Source organism: Hylobates moloch, unplaced genomic scaffold (assembly GCF_009828535.3).
Source record: "Hylobates moloch isolate HMO894 unplaced genomic scaffold, HMol_V3 SCAFFOLD_13, whole genome shotgun sequence".
Taxonomy (NCBI): Eukaryota; Metazoa; Chordata; class Mammalia; order Primates; family Hylobatidae; genus Hylobates; species Hylobates moloch.
Genome location: NW_026652288.1, coordinates 65,602,976 through 65,621,117, shown reverse-complemented (window position 1 = coordinate 65,621,117; position 18,142 = coordinate 65,602,976). Strand labels below are relative to the sequence as shown.

The window sequence follows — 18,142 nt, the reverse complement described above, 5'->3', positions numbered from 1 at the left end:
AAATAAAAAATAATCCTAAATTTATAATAGTAAAAATGAACAATGTGATTTGGTGATGTCCAAAACAAACAAGGTCAGAAGTTATATTTAACATTTTTTAAAGCTTAACACATACAAATCTTCAATCCGTTTGGAATAAACGGTCTCACGATACCTTATTAGCTGATATACCTATCAGTAATTCTGTAGATAGCTGCCAACTGAAAATGTAGATTATTAAAACTAATAAAGTTAGCCATAATTGCTCCTCTCAATGGAAAATTTAATAAGCTAGTTGAAAAGTTAAAAGAAAGCCACTAGAGTCAGTTTCCATTGGGTTGGGCTTGTCACCTTAGTACCAACAAGACTAATTTACAGTGAAGAATGGCTGATCTGATTATATTTTGATTTTATTACATTTTGGCATTAACACACTACAGACAAATATCCACTAACTTCTTTGGCTCTGAACAACAGGCTCCAAGGAGGAGAGAAAATAAGTATTTTCAACCCATGAGAAACCAAAGATACGCAACTTGCTTCATTTCTGATACCTTAAAAGTTTCAGGTAGCTAAAAAAGAAAACATATAAGGAGTATTTAGCTGTAACAACAAATGATGTACAGGCAACTTCTATGGTTGTTTTATTATGAAACAAAATAAACCTTTCAATATTAGATTCAAATTATCAAAAATATAGTTCAAACCTTTCTACACTGATAAAAATAATATATATCATTCATATCGACATCATGACAGCTCAAAGTTAGCTATTTGAAATAAGTCATCATACTTTTGAAAGCTACTCTTATTACATTTCTAAATAGAGTGCTATTTTTCCTTTTTCTAAGGGAAACTATAAAGCATACCCCACATTCTGGCTACATTTGGAAAACTATTTGAATGATTAAACCTTCATGTTTATTTCATCTCACAATTTACATTTATGTATTAATTTAAATGGCTAGAGAACTATTTAAAAGTTTATTTTATAAACATGGTACTACAAATTTTAAAACTTCCTGTTCTAAAAGTAACTATTTAAAAACATTTCTAGAACACACCATCAAAAAGATACTGTTAGAAAATTTCCCTAGAGTGACACACACAAGCAAATCAAGCCGAAGAATTAAGACTGTTTTAGCATTTCTAGGCAATGTGTATCATGTCTTAATATGACATGTACATGCACTTAGCAATACTCTTTTCTAATGAAAGAGATGGAGTTGAGTTCATGAGTGTTATCCAAAACTATGCCAGAAGACATAAATGCGTTGCCAGGCAGAGTTAAAAGAATCTAACGAGCTTTGTGTGAATTTTAAAAACATTGTTTGAACCCAACTTCTATTAATTAAACACAAAATGATGGAGTGCTAATAAATATTCAGCAAAACGATTGAACAGAGCATACACTACTTAAAACATGTGTTAAGCAGAAAGATAAACCAAAGTATCTTTTGCCATAAAAGAACTCCAAGACTTCATTCTGTATTTTTAAAAGTTAACAGTAAAATCTATACAACATTTCTGTAAGAAAGCAAACTGTTTTATGGGCTTACAAATCAGTAATGCAGACCTAGTGAATTCTAGCAAACAAACTTAAAGTTTCCTGCCAAAAATTAAATAATGATTACTTTGATACCTTGGTCTTGTTCCTCCTCCAATTTCATAATTTGAAATAACATTTTGCTTTGAATCACTATGGCTTTTACAGAAAAAAAAAAAAAACATAAAATAGTACAAAAATTAAAATATAGTTTATTTTATAGAGTATGCATTTGCATTAAAATACACTGGGGAAGTGACTATTTCATATCAAAAATTCAACACAATATGAACCCTTCAAAAATACAGATAAAGTACACAGGATGCAGAAAAGTATGTTTATTTTCCATATAAAATAGAGATTGTCCTTTTGGTTTATTTTGCTGCTTTGTCCCATGCTAGATACCATGTGATTTCCCCCTCTAAAATAACAAAGATCAGTTTTAATGAGAAACCAGTACAGTGCAAAGCAATTCATGCATACAGTTTTGCATGTATGCATTCCATATGTAAGTATTCATACCTATCCCAGAGGCTCTTTGATTCCTGTAACGTGTTCAAATGGAACGCTTGGTAGAAAGCAGTTGAAGGATTCCTGTGAGATCCGAGAATCAAATGGAAATGAGGTTGAGAACGTACAGTATAATCACTACTTTTCAAAAGAAGATGGAAGATTTTAGATTTCTAACACACTGTAACTTTTAATAATAAAAAGATTAAAAAACCACATAAGTTTGCTTAAAACAACACTTTAAAAGAAATTAAAAACTGGACAAAATCCAGCAGACTTCAACAATAATTTAGGATCACAGTTATAAAATAAAGAGGTAATGCAGATGAAACTAAATACTAAGTAGCATCCAATTTTGTGTGTGTGTGCATATAAATGTGACTAATTCATAGCCTAATCAACACTCTTCTGTATCAAATGCCTTTACAAATATCTATATTGTTTAGCAGTTTAACAAGGCTGTTCTTAGGGTCATATAAAGTAAGTTAAGCTACATCTTCACAATGTAAAAACTTTTCTTAGGCTCTGTTAAAAGTAGCAAAGGTTTGATTAACAATGAAGAATTATTTCCTGGGTTGGACTTGACATATTTCCACCTTCGAAATCCATTTATTTATGTGTTTTTTTTCTCGTCTAGGGCAAAAAATGGCGCTGCAATTGTTTGGCAGCTTTCTGGCTTTCTGATTCTAATATTGGTACAGTGTCACTTTAGGGGGTAAAAGCCTATTTATCATAATTATCTTTCATTTCTACCATTCCTAGGGCTTTCACCATAGACTCTTAACTGATGGGCTCTTCTGGACTATCTCCCAGTAAGTATGATTCACCTCGTATCTAGGGACTGGTTCCACGGGGATTTAAACTTTTGACAAACCTGTTATCTCCTCCTCAGCAACTTCTATAGTCTCCCCCACCTTCAACCTGTACGTCTGGAAGCTAAAGAAACTTTGCCACATAACTTTTAAAATTCTTAGCCCATGCTGTAGCAGAACAGCAGCAGTTAAGAATGTGTTTATTAGGTACCACACACTATTCTAAGTGCTTTACACTCATTAACTAAATTCTGACAACAGCCCTAAGAGGTAGGCACCATTATTATTCCCATCTCATAGAGGAGAAAACTGGGTCAGATAGAAGTAACTTGCCTTGTATCATTGAGCTAGTAGGTGGCAATCTAGTTCCAGAGTTTATGCTCTTAAACCACTATACTAAACACATAGCAGTGTTAAAGTTTGACCTCTTTAAGTCTGTCTCTTTATCTGTTAACTGGTTACATTACTACCTAGCTTTGCAGGCTAAAGAATTGAGACTAAATGTAAAGTTCCTGGCATAGAGTGAATCATCAATAGCATTATTTTAATCTACAAAATGAGGTTTAGATAAAACATGGCAATTCTGCAGTCCTATTAAGAGCCTTAAAGTCGGTGCAAAATTATTAGTACAATAAAAAAAAAAATGACTTCCAAGATGCCAGAGAATCACCAAAGTAACTGTTTGATTAATTAGGAGAGTAATACGTGTATTTCTCATTGCTTGCCCTACTTCAACTCCTTTCTATTCTTTTAACCCTTTCTCCACTTTTCTCCTAACTAGGTCTAAGGCAATCAAAGGCACTGATTAGACCTGCTAATAACAAGAAAAGCTTAAGAGGCTTCTAACTACTGTTTATTTAACGGCTTACATCCTCTTAAGATGTATTTGTCAGGCCACTTTTTTCGCTGTACTTAGAAGTCAGTCTGCCAAATCAAATGAAAACTAATTGAGCCAATTGAACATTCAATCTGGTTTTTTTTGTTGTTGTTGTTGTTGTTTCTGTTTTATAAAAAAACAGGCTTGCCCAGGAACATATGGGAACTAGTTTGCTATCCTCAAAGGTCTGTTTGGAGACCTCCAGTTTAAATGGAGTGACTCAAAGAGGAAGGTAGTATATACAAAAGAATAAGAAAGAGTATCTTGGAAGTTATTCTGCCAGTCTACAATTCAAAATTCATTAAAGAGTACTCACAATATATTTATAAGGATGATATTCTTTAAAAGAACTTTATTATTTTTTGGAGACAGAGTTTCACTCTTGTCGCTCAGGCTGGAGTGCAATGGCACAATCACGGCTCACTGCAACCTCTGCCTCCTGGGTTCAAATGATCCTCCCGCCTCAGCCTCCCGAGTAGCTGGGATTACAGGCTCCAACCACCACACTCAGCTAATTTTTGGTATTTTTAGTAGAGATGGGGTTTCACCATGTTGGCCAGGCTGGTCTCAAACTCCTGACCTCAGGTGATCCACCCGCCTCGGCCTCCCAAAGTGCTGGGATTAAAGGCATGAGCCACCACATCTGGCCTCTTTAAAAGACCTTTAGATCCTCTGACTTTGGAAATAAAAATATTTAACTTGAATCAAATTCATATTCCAGGTAAATTGGTTCCAAATGAAGTCATATGACTTGTTATAAAATTCCAGCAGTTTTACAGAATAGTGAAATATCTCAAGTCAAACGTAAAAGTGAAAAACAAACATATTTGTAGTTAGTAGTAAATACTGGGATGTGGAAAGAACCTGTGAAATAAAATACTGTATAAATAGACCTAAAGTTTTTAGCACATATTAGAATACACTTAATTTGCAAAAGCTAACAATTAACAATCACTCTACATACATTCAAAGTGAAGAAGCCACAGTACATGGTTTTCTATAGTACATAGTTATACAATCTATGTACTACATAAAACTTTGAACAGTCTAGATTTTAAGGGTAAAAATTTAGATAGTCTTATAAGCTATGAAATTTTGTTTCTGGGATACTGGGATGTTATCCATAAACTGAGGGGTTCGTAGCAAACAGCAACAATAATTAGTCTCCAAACACTGACTAACAGATTAAAGGAGTCAAGTCTGTGAAATCACTGATCAAGGAAGTAGAAGGGAAAAGAGCCATTTGTAAAGATTGAAGGGCTTGATCATCAGAGAGACTTCTATTTTGGAATGGCATAAAATTGAGGAGATTAAGAGCCCAAGGAAAAGGCTGTTAATGGGATCATTTCAAGGTTACAGTCCATGAAACCTGAAAGCATGAAGGGGCAACTGAAATTAAAAATTTTATTAGAAGGAAATACTGACTTTTTATGCAGCTGTGGTCACAAATTCTCTTCCACTCAAGAAGTAAAATTTGAAACCAGCTTTCTAACAATTTATTTGATATTAATATAAACTACTATTCTAAATATAGAGCCAACGAAGCAATTCTAGGAAGACTGAGATGTGGTTTACACTGTACTTCAGCCACCTAAACAAAAATGCTGTTTTCCTATTTGTAAACATTCTTCAACATCACTAAATAAAATATATTCTTTTCTCCCTGACTTTATATACTCAATAGTCCATCGCATTAATTTCCAAGTATGTGAAAATACTACATCAGAAAATGACTCAAAGCATGTGGCATGTCTACCTGTTTTTGCAAGACACTATCTTTGTAGGGTAGCTAAGTACAACAGGGAGAAAAAAACAAACATTCCATACCTCAAAACTAAGCTACAAAAATTGTCAAAGCTTAAAGCATGAGGTACTTGAGCACTCAACAAACACCTCTTTCTCTTAATCTATGCCAAAATTCTACTTCAGAGATCTCTAAATAGAAACCAGGGACATACAATATGAAGAATATCAACAAGCACCATCTCCAGTATTATTATCTGGGGAATTCAAAATGGTTAAAAATATTCTTTAGGTAAAGGGTTACAACACAACAAATCAGTGGCTATGGTAGCTCTTCCTTCTTCTTAACTTATTGTCTGCCAAGTAATAAAACAAACTTCTAACTCTGGGAATATTCAAAAGCACTGGCTTTAGGTTAAAGGTCTGAATATGAGTCTATGCTTTGTCACCCAATACCTAGGTGACTCAAATTTTCAGAGTCTCAGTTTCCTTAATCCATAAGAAAGGGGGAAGGGAAGAAACCACTTTCTTACAAATTGTTGAAACGATCAAATGAAAGTCTGTATACACAGGACCTGACACAAATAAGCTTGCTTTGTGTTTAAGGTTAGTTTCCAAATTATGCTGCCTATAAGTCAAATTTTGGTAGAGTATCTCAACATATACCAAATGTTCTGACATTATCAAGGTAATATTGAGGGAAACAGAATACTTAAACTTAGAGCTAGGTGTACCAAAATATTTAGCACATTTCATTAGATAAGAATTCTGATTTTTGGGACTCAGCGTTCCGAAGGTATTCCCTTAACACAACTTTATCATAAGATTGTAACTTAAAATGCAATAATCACTAAAAGGATACTGAAATCATTTCAAGATATATATTATTTTAACAATAAAAGCTTCAAGAAACACCTTTAACAACAACTTACTATAAAAATCTAAATTTCTTACCATGACATTTAAGTCCTTCACTCTGGTTCTTGTCAAATTAATAATACCATTTTCCAAATGATAGATTCTCACTCTTTCACATCATTATACAAACTGCCTTTTACCTCTGCTTGGAAAACTATCCCCTTCTCTTCTTAGTGACCTAATCTGAATGACCATTTTAAGATTTAGTTCAAGAGTTAGCCTCAAAAGAATGTACAAGTAATAATGGGTTACTTCTAAGGACAAACAGGGTGGCTGGAGGACAGAGGTAGCAGAGAGGCTTTCGATTTTACTCTTATATATTTTGAGTTTTGAACTATATAAATACCTATGCAGAGAATAATTTTTAAATAGAAGTCAGTCTACTACCCTCCCAATCCCAATCTGATCTGATGTCTCAAACTGTTCCCATTAGCACCTTATATTACTCCATCACCACCTACAATGTATGTCAAAGTATACATCTGATCATCATTTTCATGATGATGAAAATGCCTGAGATCTAGGAGGGCAGGATAGTCTCATATTTGTATTCCAGTGCTCACTACTCGCAGAGCATCATGAAAGCTGAATGACTGATACATTGTTTAAAATGTTTTCTTGGGCAATCAACCTACTTAATGAGTATTTACAAACTTCATTTATTGCCACACAATAGTCAAGTGGCAGGAAAGGGGTAAAAAGAAGAAAGTTTAAGTTTGCAGTTCTCTCATGAAGCACACTTGAATGTATGGACTCATATATACATAAGGCTAGAAGGAATCTTAAAATTTGACAAAGTCTCAAAAAAGAAAAACAGACAAGTGAAATGACTTGACCAAAGAAACCAGCTAAATGATAGAAGAGCCAGGACTGGAACACAATTCCCTATATTTCTTACAACATCATGACTCCTCTAGACTAAAACATCATCTCCTTTTTTCTGACTACATCCATACCATACAATTACGCTTTCATATTAAAATGGAAGATTCTTGGTATGATTTATAGCATGTAAAGGGGTGATCTGGGAGAGCAGTTTGGACACTGAAATATTAACATTTCTATGATATACGTTTGCCACATATATTATGTTAAAGACTGTTCAAATTACTTGCATACATCATTTAATCCCTTAAAACTCTCCCAGGTAGGTACAATCCCCATTTTTCATTAAGAGGAAACAAGGCATCTACTCCAACTAGCTCAAGGTCAAATGTAGCAGTTAGATTTTGGCCCGGGTATGTCTGACTCTGTCTCTGTAATGGTCATTCACATGTTAACACGTAATTAAACACGCTATTGGTTTTATTTGATCAAAACAGCTCCTCCCTCTGTTTTGTCTTCAAATACCAGGTAGACGGTATACCAAGGAAAGATTTATTTTGCTTTAACATACAAAACCACTGGATAAAAACGAAATACTAACCCTACTTTAGAAACTAGCGGGCTTTACACTTACCTTTGGGAATCCTTTACTCAGATTAAATTATATACTTGTGTAATAATGAAGATGAACAGCCTAAAACTAACATTTAAAACTATGCCATTATTATTTACAATAATTGACACATTAATCACAAACTCCATCTTCTACAAAGCAATATTCTTTAGACAAATTTTAGTAAAGGCTTATGGGAAAAGAAGCTTTAAGTAATTTAACATTTAGACTTTACTTATTTGTCCTGCTTACCCTAATAATAGGTATATGTCCCAGGCAAACACTAATAAAATTAACTCAATTATCTGCAGAATTTTCACTAACATCACAAATAAATGTACAACTTAAAAGGATGGAAGCACTTTTTAAACAAAAATTAGCTTGGGTACAAAGGAATCAAACTAAATACTAAATACTAATTATTTAAGTCTGATTTGAGGCTTTAAATTTGAGATAAGCAATCTAGATGAAATTTAATTCACCTGATTTAAGAGCAGAACTCATGCAATACTTTCATACAGGAAACAATCCATCAATATACCTTTAATATTACTAAGCCAAATTTGAAGAGTATACCTCAAAGTATGCTTACTAAAGTCACGGAATAATGTATAGGAATGGTGCAAATTGGCTACTGTTCCTACCTTTTTATGAGGGACACCCAGTTTTTGCCCTAAGCAATGCCAGATTAAGAATATAACAAATATTGAGTAATTTGATATGTTCAAGAATTGCTGTGGGAAAGACATTATACCAATGATTCAGGTATACATATTCTTTGTGGACTCAATACAATACCATCGAAAATAGTAGCCTCAAATCACAAGCCCATTGGTTTGGTATAAAGAAAAACCATATACTTAAATAATTTATTCTAATTTAGGAGTTTTGCTACACAAAACATACCCCTTAAATATGATTAATATTTCTTACTAAAAATCTGCTTTTCCAATTAAGGAATTACTTACGGAATATCATTCAGGCTATGTTTAACCAGACAGACCTGCTTTTGTAAGGCCTCTCCTTCCTCATACTTTAAGTATTTAAAGAGTAATGCAATTAAGAAATAAACAGAATCTTCAGAAAAGGAAATATACACTGGACTAAAACAATTCTTCAAAGAAAGAATCAGAACACCGTTCCTCAGTATTCACAAGTGTTCCTATTTCTTTTGAGACTGTATTTCATGCCACTCCACTGTATTTTCTTCCATTTTGGTTATCTGCTATCATTCTACACTTCCCCTCCCCTGACTCCTGCCATTTTAGGAAAGGAAGGTCAGGTTCCTTTTATACTTTCCTAACTACCATTCCTCTATTAGGAAACAGATTTATTTGGGTTTCTTTACTACTTGATTGGTGGGGCTGCTATTTGTTCATAACTGCTTCTGATCTTTTCTGGTGCAGAGAAAGATAGACTCCCATTCCTAATTGGGAAGTACCAGATTCATAGATCCAGTACCATATTTCACTATTTCCAAATTAGTGCTATCAGAATTATTTTTTTTCTTTTTACAGACAGGTTCTTGCTGTGTGGACCAGGCTTCAATGCAGTATTATAACATAGCTCACTGTAGCCTTCAGCTCCTGGGCTCAAGTGATCCTCCTCCTACAGCCTCCCCAAATAGCTAAGACTATAGGTGTGGGCCTCCAGACCTGGCTAATTTTTAAATGTTTTGTAGAGACAAGGCCTTGCTATATTGCCCAGGCTGATCTCAAACTCCCAGCATCAAGCAATCCTCTGACCTTGGTCTCCCAAAGTGCTGGGATTACAAGGCATGAGCTACCGCTCCTGGCCCAGGATTCTTAAATAACAAATGAATTGGCATTATATTTATTCTCAGGAAGTAGAGGACATATATATCCCTACCACCAGTTCTATATAAAATGACTTCTCATAAAGGTGATTTAGTTCAGGGGTTGTGATCGCCTAAAGAGAAAAAACAAGTGTTACTAAAATAGTTAGTTGGAATCTGTATTATTCACACACATATAAGCCATCACGTTTTCTAAAAAAATTTACCAGTGTTTGGCCTATATGATTTAGTGCACATAGAATTTTATACAATATGTGTCACTGTGAATATAAAAGGCCACACTCTACAGATAAAGCTCATGGTTTAGGAATTTCGGGTAGTTTGGAAAATCGTAAGCCTTTTTGGAAATCTGTCATTTCTTTTATTTCACGCCACGTTTATGAATAAAGTATGTTTTAGTAATCTATGTGGTGCCCCTGACAAATACATCAGTATCAGTTTTTATACTAAACAATAATATCACATATATATGATTTTACATTTTTATTACTAACTCCTCAGTAAGAACACTCTTAAACGTGTAGATAGGCATAGGATAGTCTCTAGTATGTGATTTACACATCAACTGTAAACCTACAAGAGCAAAATTACCTTCACAATTTAACAGATAAATGTCAGCTTCCAAGAAACAGAGATTCAAGTAAGAAATTTCCATCTTTAGAGACTTCAATTCAGTGAGACTTTCATACAACAGAGGTCGAAGACTGAGACAGTTCTGCCTCCTGGTATACATTTACTTAATCCTCTCACTTAAACTTCAAGTAAAAAAAGCAGCAGAATTTTGTTTAAAATACATATAAATGTACAAACAAAATGTGTATTTATGGCACATACCAGGACACACCACTTAACATTCACAATGTATAATACTTTATCAGTGGTCATTAGCAAACCACACAAATAAAACCATTAACAAGACATAGAAATATCTGCCACCAAAGGATCCTTAGAATCAGGTTTTCAACAGTCTTTTGGCCACAGATTACAGCTCACAATTGCAGCCATTCATAAGAGTTCCTGGAATGCGGCCTACAGAGTTCACATTGGTCGGCTATCTACGGAAAGTGATCTGTACTGTAAGGGCCAGTAATATTTTGCATCTCCTCTCATTTACAGGAGACTGTTAAGTGTGTACAAGTTTTGTAAAGTTCACTATAAAAGTAGCTACGTATTTAAGAACGGTATTTTCAACCATCACATCCACCAATTCACACAAAATCAATTTGAAGAGTCTTAACAACTGACCATAAACCTTTCTAATGAAAATGGCCAGAAAGATAAACTTTATGGTAATTAATAATGTAGAGTCAATAGGCAATGCTAATTGAGAACTTTTTGCATATACAACCATCAGCCTTTTAAAGGTGTGATAATATTAAGATGTATTACTATAAGGCCCGGTTCTTTAATTATAAATGATCTCAAAATTAAGCCAATATAGAACTTTGTATTAGGTAATGGAACCAAAATCTCAAGACAGAGTTTTCAATGTATCAACCTAAACCAACTCAATCTTTTTGTTAATTTCCCATGTGCCTTACTTTTCTCAAATAGACTGTTTACTAAAGTCCTAATTTTTTTTTAAAAAAGCATACATCTTATTTACAAATATTTCCTTAGGATCTGAAATTTGTCAAACTACTTGCAAAGTTTAAATCATAATTACTCAAGACCTCTCACTCCAGTTGGTTTTATTTCAAATTTGAAAATATGCAGATTTTAAGTCGGCAATCCAAAATCACATTAAAATTAAAATTTTCAGTTAAGATAGTAGTCTCCTCAAAAGTACTCATCTCAGTAATGTAAACATATGCCTGGAAAACTGTAATTTAATTTCAAACACAAAATTTTAAAATGCCCTGTTTTTGTTTTGTTTTTTACCAAAGCTTTCTATTAAAAAAAAAAAACCCCAACTATTTCTACTTAATGGATTTATTCCTTCACCAGGTATGTTGGACCAGTGACAAAACAGTCAAATGTGTAAGATTACATCTTGGAAACTAGCATGTCAAGTTAAAAACCAATGAAAGACTATAACAAAAATTAGAAATGAACATTTGGTAAGCAATATAGATTTTAAATGATTGGGGCAAGGGAGGGAAGTGTCATGTTTGAAATAGGACTGCACATACATCAAAACCCCTGCACTGAATTAACTGTTCCAATTGATAAGAACACTGATACAGTAGCATCTGTAGGTCAACTATTCACAAATTTGGAAATGAGATTTTTCAGATTACCAACTCTTAACACAGTAAGAGGAAAAAATAAATGCATTTTTGATGTCATACTCTAAAGAATACATTTCAGTTTCCATCTATCAACAGAACTCTCTGCTTCATGCCTTATCATCGTACTAAAGTTCTGAGGAATCTAAGTATGTATGCTGTAAATTGAGAGAGGTGTGCAGAGGAGGGAAAATGTAATCTGCATTCTTGGGTGGACGGGTGTGTGTGTGTATAGAAAGCGGGGTAGGTCAGAAAACCAGTCATCATTTCTTGAAGAGATATGGGGCAGTATACAGGAACAGAGGAAAGCAAAAGGTTATTTGCCAACTTATCAGGAAAAAATTGGCTTGTGGCAGCTAGAAAAGGGAAGATCCCTGTTGATTATTACCAAAGGTGAAAAAATAAACTCAATCTGCATTACAGGTGTGTCCCTGTGTGTGACCATGGCAGCAACTATAAAAGTAGAGGGATTTTTCTGAGTGGCTTGTGGAGTCAGTTTACTTGGTAGTCCCATCCACACAAAATTTCTCAATGACTAGCTAGCTGAGCTCACTTATGGACACGTGGTATTCTCTAAGCGTTCTCAAGTGAAGAAAGACTCCCCATAAGCGAGTCACCTACAAAAAAAGACGAACTTTAAATTACAAAAAGCAGAGAAGATGAATGAATTTCAGTCAGTGAGTATTTTTCAAACCAACAGAAGTATATAACAAAAATACAAGGCTAATTAGAAATGGGAGGTTAAGAAATGTGAAGGAACTCAGAAGAAACCATAGGAAGAGAAAGCTTTAACATGTATGTCATTGTATTCTTCCACATACTAATTATTCTGGAAATCCATAATATTCGTCTTTATCTTTTAAAAACACCTAAAATTAGCCTCTCGCTAAACAAAAAACCCCAGCAAAGAAATGTCTAACTGTGAAATTCCTGAAACTTTTTCTATAATTTTTAAATATAATTTTAAAACATTGCAACAAGTCAGCTTTTAAAACTTTGCAATATGTATGTCAAATTTACATGTGACATTTCCTCAAAACCACAAAACTCCTCATTAAACCATAACCAAACATCAGCTGTTGTGGCACTGGTGTAGCAATACACCAATTCTAATTTAGGCCATTAAAAAAAGCATCCCTAAATACAGGGAGCCAATTATTAATATTTACACTTTTATTATAAAATTACTGTTAATTTCAAGAACTATAGCTTTCACTACAGTTAAAGGATCGATCTCAACCTCCCTTTCCTATAGTAAATAGACTGATGGAAGGTAAGAACATCTTTCCAGTACTTTTTTTGCTTAACAACAAAAAAATAGTATCTTAGAGAAGTCTCTGGGAAGACTCATGACCTTGTACCTCCTTTAATCAAAAGGCTGAACTAAGTATGATCTTCAAAGCCGGATTTGACATTTCACCATTATGTCTCCAGCCTTTCCAGATACACTGGAGAAGATTCCCTACGTGGATTTTTTTTTTTTTCCACTAGAAGGCCTTCTGGTTTTCCAGAAAGGAAAACTTGTAAGTAATATTATGTCTCAGCCTCAAAACTCACACTGACAAATCTCTCTGCCTTAAGTATTCAAGTGTGATTGATATGTAAGAAAAGGACAATTCTATGGGAGCATAACACACTAGCTATCACCATTAAATGGTAAGGATTAAGCTTAAATTCACCTTTTTTGAGTAAACAATGTTGCATCCCTACCGATTTTAGTGCTTTTAAACAACTGTGACAAGACCAATTCGCTCATTACACCCTTTGACATCAGCATCAGCAATCTAAATCAATTTTACCAAACACTAAATTTTGTTTAAGGGCCTCAGTTGACAACAAATCTCCCAAAGTTGCATCCTAAGCTACAATGTTGGCCAAGCATTTCTATCAAATATTTAAAATAGAGATTTCCATACCTGTCTTCATCACCATCAACAGGAATAGCTATGCTGAATACAGAGGTGGCCAGACTGTTCATAGGTGTTAACTGAAGGGGGTTTGCCAGGGAATCTGCAACAGGCGGCTTCACAACAGGCTTATTTTCAGCAATGAGAGAAAGTGGTGGTTGAGGTAGGGGTTCTGATTTTCTTCTAGTATCGTCGACTTGCCCGACTAAAGGCTGGGTCTGAGTCTGAAACTGGCTTAGGTCAGACTGTGGTAGACTTGTTGGTGCACTGTGTGTGCCTGGCGCTAAGGGCAGCCCAACGTGCTGGATTATGCTGCTGCTCCTGCTGATTGGCGTATGGCTGCTCAGCTGTTGCGACTGGGCCAGAGGCGCGGGTACATTTGGCATAGTAACAGAAGTGGTAGACACACTAGGCACGCTTGGAGCGGGCACGGCTGCAGGCACGTTTGGAACTCCGGGCACCACGGCATGAGGGCCACCAGGTACGGCTGACAGCGGACCACTGCCACCCATCTGCGGCGGAGGCACGGACTGGGGCTGCCCAGCCCCGGCAGGACCCAGGCACGGCTGCACCACGCCTCCCACAGTAGCCGGGGGCACTCCAGTCGGCTGACAAGGCGCGGCCTGCCCGCCTTGCGCTGGTCCCGTCCGGGGGGCCATGGCTTCGCTGGGCTGGGAAGACGCGCCCATGAGCTGCGCGCCCACCAAGGAAGCTTTCTGGCCGGTGCCCACGGGAAGGCTGGCCGCCGTGGCGGGGCTCGCTGCGGCGCCGGTGGACGAGGGCTGCGCGGGGCTTGGCGGCTGCAGGCCGGCCACGTGCTGCTGTAGGTACTCACTCTGGCCGGAGGGCTGGACGGGCAGCAAATGTCCGGGCGGTATCTGAGGCTGAGGATACGCGAACTGCTGGGGCTGCTGCGCCGCAGAGGCGCCGACTGCAGGGCCCGGCTGCGGAGGCAGGGACATAGCCGGCTGCGCCAGGGTTACATTCGTCGGCGGCAGAGTCTGTCCCCCGGGCCCCGTTCCCTGGGGCTGGCTGGGCTGCGTGGCTGCCATCATTGACTGCGGCCCGGTCGCGGCTCCCGGGAACGGCGGCAGCGGAGCCGAGCTTTGAGCCACAGCCCCACCTACGGGTGGCGGCGGCGGCTGTGGCTGCCCAACGCTAAAACTCTGCGGCTGGGCGGGAGTGGGCTGGCTCATTTTCTCCGACGGGGGTAGCTGTGACACAGCAGTCAAGGAGCTGTCAGTTCCCGACTCGGGCCCGTGCGCCCCCTGCATGGAGGCCACTACTACCACCACCGACCCTCCGGTGGCGCCCAGGCCGCTGTCCCGCTCCGCAGTCTGGTCAAAAGTACTGCTGTGTCTAATGCAATCCCCGGACCTAGTCAGGACGCTGCTGTCTGAATCCCGCTCATAGTATTCCATACACGTCCATCGGCCGCGTCGATAGGGCTCTCCGCTCCCGTGGTCCAGCTTGATCACGCGAAAACGGGAACTACATGTGGTGGGAGGCTGAGATGGGGCTGCAGTCACTGGCCCGGCCGATGAGCCCGCGAGCTGGGGGCCGCCGGGTGCTCCGGGGGCGGGGGCCGAAGTGGCGGCCGCCGCCAGGGTACTGGCGAGAGCCCCAGACACGCTCCGGGCCGAAACGACTCCTCCTCCGTTGGCGGGAGCAGCAGCCGCCGCTGCCAGCTGCCCATCCAGGAGGAGGTTTGGGGAGACGGTCCCGGGAGTCTCCGCATCCCCAACATTGTTAAGCGTCTCTTCGGAAGAGCTGCGCTCGCAGACCTCCTCAGGGCCATAATCCGTGGCCCGAGAGACGTCGAAAATCTCGGAGGAGACGTCCTCTGTGCGTGACTCGTCCGGGTCGTCCAAGCTCTCGGTGTCCTCGGTGATGCTAGTGGCCACCTGGGCCGTGGTGACACTGGTGATCTGGAAGCAGCTCTTCTTCTTGGCCGGCATCTTGGACATGGTGAAGAAGGCTGGAGGGCAGAGAGGCACGCCGGCTCCTCTGGGTCCTGTCGGAAACCGGGGAGGGCAGAGCACGGGCCCCCAAAGACAAAGTCCGAGTCTGCGCTGGGGTCTGAGGCCCGCCGCTGTTAAGAGTCACGGGCTGATCCAGGCGCTGGCCGCCCGGTGAGACATCCTCCTCCTCGTTTCCTTCTCTGTGTCGGTCTCTTCGGCTCTGCCCCCGTCTCAGTCCCGCGGCGGCTCCTCCTTCCTTTTCAGCTCCCGCAGCCGCGGCGCCTCAATTCAATTCTCTCAGAGGCGGCGAGAGCGCGAACCCAGGGGAGGGCCGGCTGCTTCCTCTCCCGTCTCCGGGCAGCCGTGGTCAGTCCAGCTCGGCGCTCGGCGCGGTCAGCAGGCCTTGGCTGGGGGTGGGAGTGGGAGGGCGAAGAGGCGGAGGCGGTGGCGGCGGCGGCGTGAGGGGCGGTGCTGCCCCGCTCGGGCTCCTCAGGCCGGTGCCGGCGTCAGCGCTGGGCTCTCTGACTGAGGGAAGGAGCGGCGAGTCGGGAGTCGGAGATGCCTGATTCAGCCGGGAGCCGCGGGCCGGGGCTGGCTGAAGGTCCGCGGGCGGGCGGTGGGGCTGTGGCGCGGGCAGGCGGCCCTCCCTCCCCGGCTCTAGCCGGAGCTCAGCCCCAGGGACATGTCGACTGTCTCAGGCGGAAACCCGCTCTGGGGGAGGGGAAAGCCGGCTCGGTCCTCCCCTTACAGGGGGAACCACCCCTGCGGGCGGGCGGCGACGGCGGTCTCGGCCTCCCCTCGCGGCTTCTCTCAGAGAGGGGCGGCGGCGGCAGACCGCTGGCACGGGACTGGAGGCGCCCCGGCTGTGTGAGGTAGCGGTGGTGGCTTCTTCGGCTCCTCCTCGGTGCGCCCAATTCCTAAACCCCGAACAAACTGAAATTCAAACTGCTGAAGCGGCGGCTGCAGCTCCCTCCGCTGGGCCAAGATGGGGCTGAAATGGCCGCGCCAGGGATGCTGGGAGGAGCAGCAGCCCCGCTGCCGCCGCCGCTGCTGACTAAAATGCCGCCGCTGCCGCAGCCACCGCCAGCGCCGCAGGCGCCGCCGTTCCGTGACGCACCTGCGTCGTGACGTCACCGCTCCGCCCCCCTCCGGTTTCCTGCAGTTTCGCGTGGAACCTGGGGTGGGGGGCAGTGGGCGGGGCTAAAGGTTAAAAAAGGGAGCGGTTTCTTTATTTAAAATTTTTTAAATTTAAATTTTGTGTTGAAGGTTCTTTAAGAATTGACGAGCTAAAGACCATTTTAAATTCTAAGCCTAGGGAAGCTTACAATGGAACTAATCAGATGTTTTTATGTCGGTTTGTTCCGAGACATTGGAAGACTGGAGGTCATGTGCTTGTGTCTAATGTTTAGCAAAATCTTAGTGAAACGAGGGCGATAGGAATGGGGGCTGGGGAAGACTTAGATGGGATAAAAAGAGGTGCGGCTGGAAGAACTAAATCACTTTAAAACTTCTGAAAATAAATGTTGACCATTGTAGTCAGAGGAGTAAAATGTTCAGAGAAATGGGGATGATTAAACAAGAACAGCAAGCCAGATTGAGTCAGAAAATTATCTTCCTGCCAGAAATTCTGTCTCCAACAACGGCATCAGGGGATGGTTACTTGCCCAGGGTGAAGTCAGTTTTTAAAAAGCTTAAGGGTTACCAACATATTCCTAAATTTCCTGAATTTGCTGTGATTCCAGGATTCATTTAAACTCTTCAGACTGTTTTACTTTCGGCACGAAATCAGCTCATGGGCTTTATAAATGTAGAACCTACTGCATTATAGTTCTTCTTTTTGTTTATTCTAAAACTATTAGTAGCAGCCAGGGTATTATATGATTTGGATTGGGCCATGAACAACCATAACGAGTGATAAAGCACCCTTTCCTGTTCCAGTACAAAGAACAACTATGAAAAGAAAGTACTGGCAAATTTATCATCTTGTAGTTAGTTCCTGGCCAAAGAAAATGGTAAGGCCGTTCTTTTAAGCAGTTAAAAAAAAAAATGGGGATGGGCTCTTAAACTTTGGCATACTAAGGCCATTCTTTTAACCAGTTAAAAAAAAATGAGGATGGGCTCCTAAACTTTGACGTACTAAAGCAGTCTTCATTTAGGTAAAATCTAAGTCTTAATGGAAATCGTGATTTCATATCTACTGCAGCGTTAACAATCACGTAATGATAAATCAGTAAATCGTTGAACTCGGTTCTCTAATCTTTGAAGAATAGAAATACTTTTTATCCCAAAAGATGTTTTGAGAATTAAATTTGCAGATAATTTTTTAGGTCTTTAGTTGTAATTTATAGAGCTCGGTCTTTTAACTTTAGTGGAAACCATGCCCTCCAAACCCAAGTGACTGGAGTCA

The 18,142-nt window shown here is 39.9% G+C and overlaps 1 protein-coding gene across 6 annotated transcripts in view; it reads right to left on the bottom strand.

Annotated features, from left to right (window-relative positions):
* The window catches only part of TSC22D2 (TSC22 domain family member 2), a 51,375-nt gene extending 34,566 nt beyond the window's left edge, over positions 1 to 16,809 (bottom strand). For 2 of the 6 annotated variants that reach the window (XR_009209307.1, XM_032173834.2), the window contains exon 1: positions 13,784 to 16,809. Coding sequence is in view for 4 of the 6 variants with exons in the window: in XM_032173834.2 (XP_032029725.1) it covers positions 13,784 to 15,741 (1,958 nt within the window). In the remaining 2 variants the exon portion in view is untranslated. Of the gene's footprint in view, positions 1 to 862; positions 1,947 to 2,047; positions 2,120 to 6,424; positions 12,485 to 13,783 lie in introns of those variants that run through there. The other 4 variants (XR_009209308.1, XM_058426363.1, XM_032173833.2 and 1 more) reach the window with 4 other exon arrangements.
* Between the last annotated feature and the right edge of the window lie 1,333 nt (positions 16,810 to 18,142).